A 15490-nucleotide genomic window follows, 5' to 3' on the forward strand; every position below is an offset into this window, starting at 1 on the left:
GCGTTCAAGGTGATGGTCATGCGCGGAGGCACAGGGGTGTAACACAGTGGTCTGCCGTTACTGTTTCCTCCAGGGAACAGGCTGCGGTGGATGGTCAGCCCTACCAGTGACATCTGAAAACATCCAAGTTCATGCTCAATAGGGCAACTAGGTAAGTAAAAATGACTCTTTCCCAGCCCCAACTACTGAGGTATAACCCAAGATCTGGAGGGAAGAATTCTGCCACTCAGAACTAACGCTGATTAAATATTTACTATCTCCCAGGTACTAAACACTTAGCATGAATGATCAGGTTTAGTTTCCCCAACAATCCAGTATGGTGGATTCTAAAGTCCTCATTTGCAATTGGGTAACTGAGGGTATAAATATGTGCAGCTACTTGCCTAAGGTCACGCAGATGACAAGTGATGGACGTGGGATTCAAACCCATGTACACCGTACAGAGTCTGCACGTTACTACTAAGCTATCCCCCTCATGCAGAGGAGATAAGTACTCTGGATAGAGAGCCAGAAGACTAGGTTCTAGTCAACATCTATCCCTAAATAGCTGCGTATGACTTGAGGAAGCTGCTTCACTCTCTGGTCTGGTTTTCCCAGTTATAATATGAACAGCAGGGATAAACTACACTTATAGTCCTTTCTGCCTCAAATAATTTTTATCACACTGAAAGATATGACTCTGACAATTGACACATAAAACAGCATCTTGGGAAAATGCAGATTCTTTCCACAACCTCTCATACTTTATACTGTATATAAAGTATACACAGTATACTTTATACTGTGTATAAAGCACTAGTGTGCGACTCAGCACAGGACACACAGTTCCTGCACTATCCAGTAGGTCCCTGTTGAAAGTGGAAGGCGCTCAGTCATGTGTGACTCTTTGCAACCCCGTGGACTATACAGTCCATGGAATTCTCCAGGCCAGAATACTGGAGTGGGTAGCCTTTCCCTTCTCCAGGGGATCTTCCCAACCCAGGAATCAAACCAGGATTGCCTGCATTGCAGGAGGATTCTTTACCAACTGTGCTATGAGGGAAGCCCCAGGTCCCTGTTGGTTATCTATGTTACACATAGTAGTGTGTACACATTTGGAGAAGGCAATGGCAACCCACTCCAGTATTCTTGTCTGGAGAATTTCATGGGCAGAGGAGCCTGGCGGGCTGCAATCCATGTAGTTACAAAGAGTCAGACACGACTGAGCGACTTACACACAGTGTGTATATGGTAATTCCAGCCTCCTAATTTATCCCTTCCATAACCCTTATTTTCCCATTTTCACCTTATTTTCTGTCTGCAAGTCTCTTTTGTTCTGAATTGAGCCACTAGGTGGCTAGGGAGAACATAGGATGAAGAGGTATAGGGGGAAGAGTCAATATTATACAATAACTTGTAAGGGAAAAAAAATCTGGAAAAGTCTATGTGTATGTGTCTGTCCACATACATAACTGAATCGCTATGCTGTACACCTGAAACTTACATGATACTGTCAATCAACTATACTTCAACAAAAAAATTAAAAAAAAGAAAAGAAAGAAATCAAGGGGCTTTCCTGGTGGCTCAGTGGTAAAGAATCCACCTACCAATGCAGGAAACACAGGTTCAGTTCCTGATCTGGGAACATCCCACACGCCAAGGAACATCAAACCCAGGCACCGTAACTATTAAGCCTGTGCTCTAGAGCCTGGGAGCTGCAGCTACAGAGCCCATGTGCCACAACTATTGCACTGGATTGTCCTAGACCCTGTGTCCTGCAACGAGAGGCCATCACAGAGGCCGTTGCAATGAGAAGCCCACGCACCACAACTAGAGTAGCCCCAGCTCACCACAACTAGAGAAAAGCCCACGCAGCAACGAAGACCCAAGTACAACCAAAAAAAAAGAAGAAGAAGGAAGATACTAGAAGCAGTCCAAGAGACTTCCCTCTTATTTCCACCCCCAGTACACTCAGACACACTCATACAGTCACCAAGTCATGCAGATCCCATCCCACCAACATCTCCTGGATCTGGTCCACCTTCTCCATCACTACTCCACTGCACTCTCTGCTGCCTCACTGTTTCACTGCTTCTTTCTTCAACTGTCACTCCAAAGATGCCTCTCTGTCTCCAATCTCACTCCTCCAGGGCAATCACCTTCAAATGCAAACTAGTTGTCTTCCTTGCCTAAAGCTTGAGAACCAACCCTGCATCATGAGCTCCAGGGGTCAGGTCAGAACTCAGGTTTAGCTTAGCCCATAGGAGGAGCCCCTCACGATGAACCTCTCACCTCTAGTTTCACCTCCTCTACATCCCCCTCAATGTGTTTCACTAGAGAGTCTCAGAACAGCCTCTTACACGTTCCTGACAGCCAACCTGATGGAAAGCTCTTCTCCCTTCTTCTGGCTGGCCATTACTCATTCTTCAAAGAGTGTGTCAGTCTCAGCTTCTTCAAGTGGCCCTGCCCGATCCTTGCCCCCATCGAATATAAATATTCACCTATGCTATCTCTCTACATAGACTACAAGCTCCTTGAGGACAGCAGCTCCCTGTCCCTGTTTGATCTCATTCCCAGCCCCGAGCAGCAAGAGACGTGGAGCGAGCACCCAGGAACTGCTTGCTGAGTTTCTCCCAGGGATTCCAGGGTCAGAATCCTGGAAGGAGAATTACCCTATGGTTCCTGCACAGGTGCATCTTAGCCAGTCTCCTCTGATGTCAGCTTGCCTCTGGAACATGACACACAGGCCAAACTAATACCCACCAACTCCAAGATGAGCAGTTGCGTGTTCATCCGAGCCACTGAGCTGGACAAGAATAACTTCCTTCCTAAGACCACCAGCTACTCCTACCTCAAGTCAGGCCTGAGAAATACTTAGGTGCCAACTCCTAACATACAGAGGGAAGAAATGGCAGGTCGCTCAGGAGATCCAAGGTTTAATACTGAAGATACATTCTTTAGCCTTTTCCTTGTGGATAGGTCCTATTCACCTTTGTACACTCAACAATGCCTTGCAAGATAGTAGGTGCCCGAAATATACAACACATGAATCAAACTTTTGATAGGGCCAGAATTCTGGATCTATTGAATTTAGACACCATTACATGTAATTTTGAATGATTTCCTTAACTAATCTACAATCTTTTTATTTTATTCATCTTTGTAATCTCAGTGTCTGAGATTTCCTTCTGGAGAAGGAAATGGCAACCCACTCCAGTATTCTTGCCTGGAAAATCGCATGAACTGAGGAGCCTGGTAGGCTACAGTCCATGGGGTTGCAAAGAGCTGGACACGACTGAGCAACTTCACTTCAACCTCAGTGTCTAGTACACTGTCTTAAGCACAGTAGCCATACAATCAGCTTTTGTTGAATTGCCCTGAACTTATCAAAGCTATCCAGCAAATGAGTTAGTGGCAAGACAAACTTCACCAGTTAACTGGTGACAGTTATCTCACCAGTAACAAGAGCCACTCCACTCACTCAAGAGATACAACCAGAGGAATCCCTCCTCATATACAGAGAGTCCACCACTTCCTACCAGACCTGAGGGTAAAAGAACCTGGACAGCAGGTCTTAGCATCCTCTATCTTGTATGTCAGTCAGTTCAGTCACTTAGCCATGTCCAACTCTTTGTGACCCCACGGACCGCAGCACGCCAAGCTTCCCTGACCATCACCAACTACTGGAGCCTACTCAAACTCATGTCCATCGCGCCGGTGATGTCATCTAACCATCTCATCCTCTGTTGTCCCCTTCTCCTCCTGCCTTCAATCCTTCCCAGCATCAGAGTCTTTTTCAGTGAGTCAGTTCTTTGCATCAGGTGGCCAAAGTATTGGAGTTTTATCTTCAGAACCAGTTCTTCCAGTGAATATTCAGGACTGATTTCCTTTAGGATGGACTGGTTGGATCTCCTTGCAGTCCAAGGGACTTTCTATGTTCCAGGTCACATTGCGTATATGAAGACCAATGTGTGTGAATAAGTATGTGCATCAATGTATGGACAGCTTAAAACTGGCACCAACATCTGTATGGTCAGGATGCTATTCTATGTTAACCACTGGCTGGCTTTCTCTAGTTGTGCCATGTTGGGAGCTCATATTCCTGGATATGGGCCACGTGGCGTAGGTGTATCAGAACAAGTCTCTAACCACAGGTGGGAAATTACAACCTCTGACCATACCTCTGCCAGTAACTAGTTGGGGCTCAGAACCTCTAAACCCTCTTCTTTCCATCTGTAAATAAATAAATAAAAAGTATCTATCTACTGCACATAGCTGTTACAAGGAACAAATAAGAGCACGGAAGCAAAGGTGCTCTGAAAACTATGCCATACTTTATACACACGCTCCCTGTATATGCATGTGTCAGCAGTTCCTGGCTTGGCTATCCCTGCCCTGGTTTGGAGACACCACAATGGCTCCCCCAAGACTCTCTCCCTCTCTCCAGAAACCCTGGGAGCAGAGGGTAGAGGTGATGGGATAAGGGTCACTTTCTGTTTGCATGAGCCTTCTGCCCTGTCACCCCTGACTGCACCTCAGGACATGCTTCTGCAGCCCTGGTTCGTTTCCATGGAGACAGGAAGCTCTGCTTCTCTTCAAGCCTAAGCTAATAGTTTTCATCAAATCCCATTTCCTCTGAGACAAGTACAAATGTGACAAGTATCCATCTTGTCCTTCTATCCACAGTTCCTGTTTAAATACACTGAGACTCTCAGACATACCTCTGAGCCCTCTACCCACCTAGGCCCGTGCCTCTAGGATGGGTGCCACAGTCACTTTCACACCTGGTGGGCCATGAGCACTCGTGTGGGCTACCTGCCCTCCCTTACCAGACTCTTTTCATTTGCCTGACAGGGGCTCCTCCTTCCATAGCTCTTTTTCTGCTTTAGGAAGCCTCGGGGCATAACATTACACTGCCTGCAGGTCATGGGGAACATATGCCCCAGAGACAAAACCTTCAGAGCTTCTCCCTGGTTTATACATGTAACTCCCAACCAACCCCTTACTCCAAGCAGAACACCTACATCCCCATTCAAGGGCATGTGAGAACCAGACAAAGCAAGAGACAGAGCCCACACCCCCACCACCCTGTACATGGAACTAGCTGCTGCTGAACTGTCTGTAGACACACCAGTGAAACCACATAGGTGTTGAGCATCAGAAGGAGAAAAAGAAACCAGGACAGAGCTATTCCAGCTCCAGCCCATAAGGCCCCTATTGTTAACACTCTTTTAAATGTCAGCATTTCTTCACACCAGCTGTTCCCAGCTGCTGCTGTCACTTCCTAACCTTCTCCAGAAGTGCTAAGGAGGTACGTCCCATGCTACTTCTGTTTCATCTCCCAACCTGAGGAGGCCGCCTTCTGGTCTGAGAGGAGCTCATAGTCTCACAGTGGGTTCAAGCCCAGTATCATAGGCTGCTACTTGGATGATAGCCACCTGCAGCTAACAGTGAGAGAAAATGAGCATCAATATTATCAGAGAGGGTAAGAGCTGACGGCTACTCCATGCCACACTTAGGCCTCAGCCTGGGAGAGCGATATTGCTATCCCATTTCACAGGGGAGGAAGCAGGCCCAGAGTAACATGTCCAAATGCACAACACTAATAAGCAGCAGGGTTAGGATTTCACCCATGGAAGAAAAAACCATGACAAACCTAGACCACATATTTAAAAGCAGAGACATCACTTTGCCAACAAAGGTCCACAGAGTCAAAGCTATGATTTTTCCAGTAGCCATGTATGGATGTGTGAGTTGGACCATAAAGAAAGCTGAGCACCAAAGAACCGGTGCTTTCAAACTGCAGTGGTGGAGACGGCCCTTTAGAGACCCTTGGACAGCAAGGGAGACCAAACCAGTCAACCCTAAAGGAAATCAACACTGAATATTCATTGCAAGGACTGAGGCTGAAGCTCCAATACTTCAGCCACCTGATGCAAAGAGCTAATTCACTGGAAAAGACCTTGATGCTGGGAAAGATTGAGGGCAGGAGGAGAAGGGGACAACAGAGGATGAGATGGTTGGATAGCATCATCGACTCAATGGACATGAGTTTGAGCAACGTCTGGGAGATGGTGAAGGACAGGGAAGCCTGGCGTGCTGCAGTCCATGGGGTTGCAGAGTCGGACACAACTTAGTAACTAAACAACATGACTGTCAGGTGCCAAAGCTTGCGCTTCTCCCAACCTACCATGCTTTCGTGCCAGGAGCCAGCGTGAAGAACTCCGCCTGTGGCAAAGGTCATGAGGAAGGAGGCTCGGCATACGCAAAGGCGGGATCAAGCCTCAGGAGTCCCCCTGGAAATTCCCGAGCATCTACCCCCAAAACCAGAGTCTGCCTACTTTACTGCTTTGTGCTCTCACCTACACCTCTGACTTTATGGGGGGCTGTCCCCCACCACCATCTCTCTCTCTGAAAAACAGTTAACTTACAGCTCCAGTTAATAAAGTTCCTTGGCGTGACAAGAGTGTTTTAGTTCACAAACTCCTTTGGGAGTTCTCTAGCCTGCCTGAACAGGTTCTTCTGGCCACATGTGTTTGTTCAGAGCCTCCCAACCGTGAGAGGCATGAGATGTTCTGCTGCTGCTGCTGCTGCTAAGCCGCTTCAGTCGTGTCCGACTCTGTGAGACCCCATAGACGGCAGCCCACCAGACTTCCCCGTCCCTGGGATTCTCCAGGCAAGAGTACTGGAGTGGGTTGCCATTTCCTTCTCCTGAGATGTTCTAAAACTGTCTAAATACAGATTCCTTTGAGAAGTTAAAAGATTGATTAGAAATTGTATTGGTGAAGGGTTTTTCAGTTGTTGGGCCAATGTTTGCTGCTAAGTTTCCATATCCCTTACCTACTGTGTCCCTGGGAATGTATTGATTAATATAATTGGTATATAGGAATTTAAGTAATAGCTTTAATGTTTGTAACCTTGGACCCTTGAGTTAATTCTTTTCTTGTTATAGCCCACCACACCTTTGCCCTATAGGAATGCAACTTTATCTAATGCTTTTGGAGGGTGGCACCTGACTTTAGAATAATCACCTTTAGAGAAAAATAAGTTTTCTGAAGAAAGGGTCATAAAATGTTAACAGGCCTCCTGGCCAGAAGATGATGTTAATCACCTAAACTTTTGCATATGATAAGTTTGAAAGCCTGGCTTCAATAGGGATCAAGGACTGCTGTCCTTGCATGACTCCACCCCTTCCCCCATTATCCTCTATGCACAACTTAAGGTATAAAAACTACTTTGGAAAATAAAGTGCGGGCCTTGTTCACCGAAGCTTGGTCTCCCCATGTTGTTCTTTCTCTCACCTTCTGGCTGAATTCCCATCTGGAGCGTGGAGGCTCGTCAAGCCTACTAATTTTGCCTGGGCTTCTAAGATCTGACTGGGGAGGCCTTAGTGTCTCCTCTCCTTCGGGAGAACAGGAGGACGCCTGCGGCCTACGTAGGTGACGCAAATTCCTTGTCTTGGAATTTTATTGGCTTTCCACGTAAACCAAGTTATTCAGCCTCTTTTCCTCACTGAATTTTCTCACTGAGCTATCCCTATTTAATCACTCTTTATATCTCTAATTAATACTTAATCAAGCTATTGTCTCCTGATCGCCAAAGCCGTCTCCCCTTCGAATCCTCTGAATCCACCGGGGCTGGACCCCGGCACCTTCCAACCAGGATACATATGTAGAATTCAAAGAGGCAATTCCAAACTAGAGCTAGTGCATCAGAGCGGACACAGTCAGACACAGGATTATCTTTCTGTGCCAGTGTTCTTTCCCTTTCCAGCTCTGTTAAGACACATTCCCAACCCAAAGTGGAACTTTATCTGGAACATCACTGACTTGTTATTCAAAAGTGAGAATCTGACTTGAATCTTTCCAACTAAAACATGGACACACTTAGGAAATAAGTAAGAACAAAATGTAGCAGATAAGATTATACAAATGGGAGATTATCCCCTCAGTAGAAATACAAGAAGAAAGAAGTCTATGGTCAGACCCATCCTGGGCAGCCATTGAAATAGAGTAGTTGAGTTGCAGCTACAGGATATGTGGAAATAATTACCTATTGAGCATAAAGGCTGTCAATGAATGCTCACTGAATGAGCACCTACTTAAGAAATCCTATTACATCTGTGACTCTCCACTCCAGACACACACTATTAAGAACTTCTTCATACTGTCTGCTGTTTTTCCTTCATAACCATTTCACAAGTCACCCAAGGCTCTTAGTACTACAAAGTTGACTAATACATCAGAGTTTTCTCTTAATCTTCCTGTATCTGGTCTCTCCCCAGGCCAATCCTCTTCCTGGGGAAGAGAGATTGGTCTCTTTCTCAGGTCCATGTCTTATACACACCTTTTGTCCTATACTTTTTGTGGGTGTGCAATCATTATAAAATTTAATTTCTATTTTTTTCAAAGTGATGCATGTTGTGCTTTAAGGTCAAATATTTTTTAAAGCTTATAGTGAAAAACCAGCAGCCCACAGCCTCACCCTTTCTCACCCCTGAATCTGATGCCCCATAGGCAACCACTTGTAATTCTTTTACCTGCTTCTTCTAGTACTCATTTCCAATTTTCTAAATATTATACAACTGCTGTTTCTTTATCTTTCAGTTTTAGGTATTGCTTAAGGACTTTCCCACTGTGGAACCTAAGATTTTAGTCTCTGACATTCCCTTCTCCTCCCCCTACTTATTCTCTCCTATGCTCTCAAGGCAACCATAGCACCATAGGGGTTATCTCAAAATCCAGTGTGAACAATCCACATCTGACTGACAGTTGAGCTGTATGGAGTACCTACTTTGCTTATTTCCTTTGGTGATAACACTTCTGTATTCTGTGGAATTCTTTGCTTAGATTGATGTATGTGTGTGAAAATACATACAAATATCTATATATTCACATATATATAGTTTTGGAAAAAACATTAAACTCTTCTAACTATACTAATACATATTGGGAATTATTAATTCCATTTTTTCTTAAAGATATCATTTTTACAGCCTTCTGTCATCCTACTCAAGTCTGAACTTGGTGTTCCCTAGACTTTCAGACAGTTAGCATCCTAGACTTCCCTTCATCATTATCCTGGAAAACTTTCTTCCTCTCCAATGAATCTCTTGTTTCCATAAGTCACATGTCCTTTTCCCTCTTCAATGAATTCCTTATTTTTAGCGACTCACATTCTCCAGTAGCTTCTTCAGAAAGAGTGTCTCAAAATATTGCAATTTCATCCTCACAAATAATTGCTATTTTCGCTAGGTATGGAATTCTATCTTGGAAATTTTTTTCCTTCAGAAAGTTTTAGGAGGTTTTCTATTGGTTCCTAACTTTCAATATCATTAAGAAATCCAAAGCCATCCTAACTCCAAGATTCTGTATAAATAAAATTCATCCCCTTAATAATCACCAGAAGCTTACAGAATATTATCTTACTCAGATGCTCTGAAATGTCATGTTATCTTGGTGTGGTCTTTTCTCTTTCATTGTGTTGAGTTATCAGTGGGCATTTTTCTTATTAATTCATCTGTTCTCAGTTATCTCCATGCCCACCTCCTATTTCCTTGCCATATAAATAACTGTTACATTATATTCAGTGTATACTTTTTAATGAATTTTTACAAACTGTGCACATTTTTAATTTATGTGGATGATACTATACTGTTTCCATCTTGTTTTCACTAAACTCTGCTTTCATTGTGTACATGGTCTTTGTTGCTCCTAACTGCCACATAATATGTCATGGTCTGCATCCAAGAGACAGCTAACTGCTCTCTTAGTTATGGATACCCAGATTTTCGCTAAGTCTGCACTATAAAAACCTAATGATAGAAAGAATATCTTTGCACATGTATCATCAGATGTTTTAAATTTGGCAATGTGAGTTTACTAGTTCTAAGAACATTTTTAGTATTTTTTTTTAGATAGTAATTTTTTTCTATCCATTTCCCTATTTTCTTTATGGAATTTTTATTAGTTCAACGTTGAAACAAATCTTTGATTTTCTTATTTTTGTTCTACTTTCTGTGTGATTTCAACTTTATAGTCCTACCATTTACTGTTTATTACATTTTTATACTTTTACATTAATTCATTGTACATTAATATAAGTTTTACATTAATTATTTTAATTTCCAAATGCTCTTAACTGCTCAGTGTTCTTTTTCATAGCAATCAACTATCTTGTAGATAATCTCTTCTATCTCTGCTGATGTCAATTATGCTTTTAAAAAATTACCTTCTGCTCCCTTCATTATTCATATTCCCTCAAGTTCCTTCTACCTATTTATTATTATTATTTTTTTTTTATACAACAGATGTATATGTATTTTTATTGTAAAAGGATCAAACTATACAGACTTGTCCATATCTGTCCCCTGCAACTAAATAGTATTTCTGGGAGATTCCTCTATCCCAGAATAACTACTTCATTTTTTTTTTTTTTAATAGGTGACATTATTTTCTTTTAGCCTTTATTTTTATCTTTAAAATTTTCTGTATTTATTTATTTATTTTTTTTCTTTTTTTCTTTTTTTTAATTTCAGATATACACATGCTCCCCATCCTGAACCCTCCTCCCCCCCCCTCCCATACCATCCCCTGGGCCTTCCCAGCACCAGCCCCAAGCATCCAGCATCGTGCACTGAACCTGGACTGGCATCTCGTTTCATACATGACATTTCACATGTTTCAATGCCATTCTCCCAAATCTTCCCACCCTCTCCCACAGAGTCCATAAGACTGTTCTATACATCAGTGTCTCTTTTGCTGTCTCGTATACAGGGTTATCGTTACCATCTTTCTAAATTCCATATATATCGTTAGTATACTGTATTTATGTTTTTCCTTCTGGCTTACTTCACTCTGTATAATAGGCTCCAGTTTCATCCACCTCATTAGAACTGATTCAAATGTATTCTTTTTAATGGCTGAGTAATACTCCATTGTGTATATGTACCACAGCTTTCTTATCCATTCATCTGCTGATGGACATCTAGGTTGCTTCCATGTCCTGGCTATTATAAACAGTGCTGCGATGAACATTGGGGTACACGTGTCTCTTCCCTTCTGGTTTCCTCAGTGTGTATGCCCAGCAGTGGGATTGCTGGATCATAAGGCAGTTCTATTTCCAGTTTTTTAAGGAATCTCCACACTGTTCTCCATAGTGGCTGTACTAGTTTGCATTCCCACCAACAGTGTAAGAGGGTTCCCTTTTCTCCACACCCTCTCCAGCATTTATTATTTGTAGACTTTTGGATCGCAGCCATTCTGACTGGTGTGAAATGGTACCTCATAGTGGTTTTGATTTGCATTTCTCTGATAAAGAGTGATGTTGAGCATCTTTTCAAGTGTTTGTTAGCCATCTGTATGTCTTCTTTGGAGAAATGTCTATTTAGATCTTTGGCCCATTTTTTGATTGGGTCGTTTATTTTTCTGGAGTTGAGCTGTAGGAGTTGCTTGTATATTTTTGAGATTAGTTGTTTGTCGGTTGCTTCATTTGCTATTATTTTCTCCCATTCTGAAGGCTGCCTTTTCACCTTGCTAATAGTTTCCTTTGATTTGTCTTTGTGTTGGACCTTTTCTTTGAATGCTGATGACCCCTAATTTAAGATCAAGATACAAAAGGCTTGTTGGAAGCTCCTATGAATGGTTGGGCCTTATAGAATGGGGGAGTGTAGTGGTTTGACTGGTCCTTGCCTCTCCCAAAGATGTGTCCACATTCTAATTCCTAGAATCTGTGAATGCTCCCTTATTTGGAAAAAGGTAATGTAATTAAGGATCTGGAGATGAAGAGGTCATCCTGAATCATCCAGATGACACTAAATCCAACAACAAGTGTCCTCATAAGAGACAGACAGAAGGAGATTTTAGACAGAATAGGAAGCAATGCAGCCACAGAGGCAGAGACTGGAGTGATATAGTCACAAGCCTAGGAATGCCTGGGGCCAACAGAGGCTGGAAGAAGGAAAGAAATTCTCCCCAAGATCCCTTGGAGGTAGCATCACCCTGCCAGATTTTGGCCCTCTAACCTCCAAAACTATGAGACAATTTCTCTCACTCTTTTAAACCACCTGGTTTGTGATAATTTGTTGGGGTGGCCAAAGGAAACTAATAAGTGGACCTCACCAAAAGTGATGGGTCAGACCATTTTTCTGGTCACCGTCAAATATCAGGACACAGAGGTCTTTTCTCTTCAGATGGATGGTTTTCCACAGAGGACTGCTGTGAAATCCTCTCCCCCTCCTTCCCCAGACTGCTACAGTTCTGACAGCGAAGCAATAGAATTGGGCTGGAAACATGAAACCCAGTTTGTGGACTTTCATATAATACTCCTGTTTCACTGTTTTCTCTTGATCAACCCCATTCTAATATTAAACTCTGTTTAAACATGGTGGATTGAACCAAGTCGGTCATTTCCTGTGTGTCCACAAATCCAAGCTTTTCTGATTCAGCCTTGACAGAGAGGAAATCTTCTAACCAGGGCGGTGTGGGGTTGGTTGGGGCAGGCACCTGTGAGCATTGTTTGTTTGAGGGGAGGACATATCTTAATGTTCCTTACAAGGATTTATGAAAAATCTTGTTTTAGTATCCCCCATAAGTCCATTCTGAAGGAGATCAGCCCTGGGATTTCTTTGGAAGGAACAATGCTAAAGCTGAAACTCCAGTACTTTGGCCACCTCATGCGAAGAGTTGACTCATTGGAAAAGACTCTGATGCTGGGAGGGATTGGGGGCAGGAGGAGAAGGGGACGACAGAGGATGAGATGGCTGGATGGCATCACTGACTCGATGGACGTGAGTCTCAGTGAACTCCGGGAGTTGGTGATGGACAGGGAGGCCTGGCGTGCTGCGATTCATGGGGTCGCAAAGAGTCGGACACGACTGAGCGACTGAACTGATCTGATCTGATCTGATAACCCAGCTTTACATGATGCTTCAATTCCTGACCCTTTCTTGGCTCTCGTTTTTTATCGGCATTCCTCATTGTAGTTAACAGAGCCTCAGCTTTCATGCCACTAGATTAGTTATCATTTACTCTCCATCTTCAAACATTTTGTTGGCAACTCTCATTTGTTTTCATACCCTTTCCTAATCTCTCTGTCACCGTGTCCTTCTCAAAATTTATTTCCTGTGTTTGTGGATGTATAAGAGATGACCAACTTGGTTCAATCCACCATGCTTAAACAGAAGCACCACTTTATATAAATTTCCATTTCAAGAACATTTGCCATTCAGACAAGAAATCATGTTCAGTTTTGCTCAGAAAATAGAAGACCCTCTTCGACCTTGCTTTTGCCCTTCTATTTTCTCCTTTCAATTCCCAAAGTGAAATTTCCACTCAGGTTAAATTAGGTCACATCATAGTCTTCTCACTCTCCATAACAAATCCCATTTCTTCGTGTTGGCTTATGGGATGGTGCTCCCCTTTCTGGAATATTCATTCCCATGTATTCTATCTTATTCTATTACATATTTTGCATCCCAAGCAAAATCCCAATCCTTTATGAAACCATTCCTGATAACTTCAGACTATATAGGTTTGTCTCTTCCCCAAATGAACTATATCTTATATTAGCCAGTAAACAAACTCCTGCTCCCTAACTGTTTCAAGTGTTGGTGTTGTCTTTTCAGCAAAACATAAGATTTTTAAGGCCAAAAACCATGCCTTAAACTTTATGCGCTCCTTGTAACGCTTATCATGGCATTGAACACTGAATGTTTGTTAACTGATGTACAGTAATTCAAGCCACAAATATGAAATTTGATGCCCAATACAAGATAGAGTAAGAACCTTTTGAGGATAAAGCCTGCATCTTATTAAACATTATATGCCTAACAACCAGCACAGCATTTGACATAAATGGTCTCTCTTGAATGATGCAATGAAAGGATGGATAAATGGACTCTCACTACATATCATATTCAATGTTGTACCAATTTAAGATTTTTAATTCCTAAGAATACTAAAGATGATTAAAATGCTGTACTCCCAGCATCTAGGGTAGCTTTTGGCCCAAAGCGGCTGCTCAGTAAATGAGGGCTGCACGAACGAATTTGTCAGAAGTCCAGAGCATTAGGTTTATAGTCAGAAAGAAGAGAAGAGAGAAACATCTGGCTTACCCGGAAAGCACTCCCAGGACAAGGTTGAGAACAAAGAAGGATCCAATGATGATGAGGGGGATGAAGTACAGCCAATTCCAGGTGGCTCCTAAGGCATCATTGGTCTGAAAGAAAGAAAAATGGTTCTTTAGTATTATACTTCATCAAAACCATCTGCCAGGTGAAGGCCTCCATTCCGCAGCTTCACACTTAGGGTTATGCAATAAGCACAGTGCAATACAGATAAACATGCGTTGCTTCACTCCCGATTTGATGTGATTGTAGATTAACTCATTTTCCCGTGTATACTGTGCGGGGCACCATGTCACCCTGACACAACATCCTGCATTTGAATGGTCTAACATCCTCACCCAATGGATAACAGTCCAGAAAGGTCAAATATTTTTCTAAGATCACACAAATAATCACTAGTGTTATAGTGTGTGGTGATGTAGGTTCTAAGCCTTTCTACTCTAAATTAGGCAAATTCTCAAAAGACAGAGGCAAGGTACATCCATCATTTTAGTCCAGGGATTCTGGTGAAGACCTTGACAGGTTGCTTGGGAGAGATGAGTGTTATCCACGTCCTGCTCAGCTCCTGACCCTGGGCTCTGGCTTCCTTTCTTCCATCACATCATGGTCTAACGTACACAGTTAGACCAGGCCAGGCCCTGGGAAGGCTCTGGAAAAACAAGGAATAAATCTAGATTTCAAAAGGGATCCCTTGTTCTCTCTGTAATGCTGACACATCGTGAACTAAAACCCGCATGGAAATCTACATTCTGGATTCTAATACCACAAGTGTGATGCCAGGCCTCTGAATGGTAGGGGTTGAGGGAGGATCATATCACGTGGCTCAGTCAACTCCCCAACTCACCAAAAAAAAATCAACTCTTGGTAGGATATCTCATTAAGCATCTTGAAACTGTTCAGTTTTGGAACATTTTGAAAGTCCTATCTAATACTTGGATCTCTCAATTAAACTTGACTCTCTCTCCGCATGATATCAATCCCAAATCTCCCTAATTAGTCCACTTGAACTACATTTTGCACACACAGGGCTTTGAAATCCCTCCCAATCCCATCCTACTCTCTCACACACAAACTTTAATACTTGTTTGAAACTCAACAGTTTATGGAAAGATATTTTATTCCCAATTCACTGGAGAAACAAGGCCAGGCCATCCAAATCAAATGCCATACCTAAAATTTGCACACTAAATTAGTAAAATGAAGATCCAAACTCAGAATTTCTATGGCAAAGTGTTTCTTGTCCCTGATGTACCTTTTTCTCTCTCTCACTTTGCCAACATATTTTGATTCATCATCTTCCTGCTTCCTGTGGACTTCTATGACATTCTGTTTTTCCCCCAAATTATCTCATTTTCCTTCTGCTTCCCAATCAAATATGTCAGCCTA

The 15490-nt window shown here is 42.7% G+C and overlaps 1 protein-coding gene across 1 annotated transcript in view; it reads right to left on the reverse strand.

Annotated features, from left to right (window-relative positions):
- The window catches only part of CACNA1E (calcium voltage-gated channel subunit alpha1 E), a 536270-nt gene that overhangs the window by 153295 nt on the left and 367485 nt on the right, over positions 1-15490 (reverse strand). The window contains exon 9 of the mRNA XM_070384834.1: positions 14093-14196. Within this exon, the coding sequence (XP_070240935.1) occupies positions 14093-14196 (104 nt within the window). The remainder of the gene's footprint in view (positions 1-14092; positions 14197-15490) is intronic.

The sequence above is a fragment of the Bos mutus genome, chromosome 16 (genome assembly GCF_027580195.1).
Source record: "Bos mutus isolate GX-2022 chromosome 16, NWIPB_WYAK_1.1, whole genome shotgun sequence".
Taxonomy (NCBI): Eukaryota; Metazoa; Chordata; class Mammalia; order Artiodactyla; family Bovidae; genus Bos; species Bos mutus.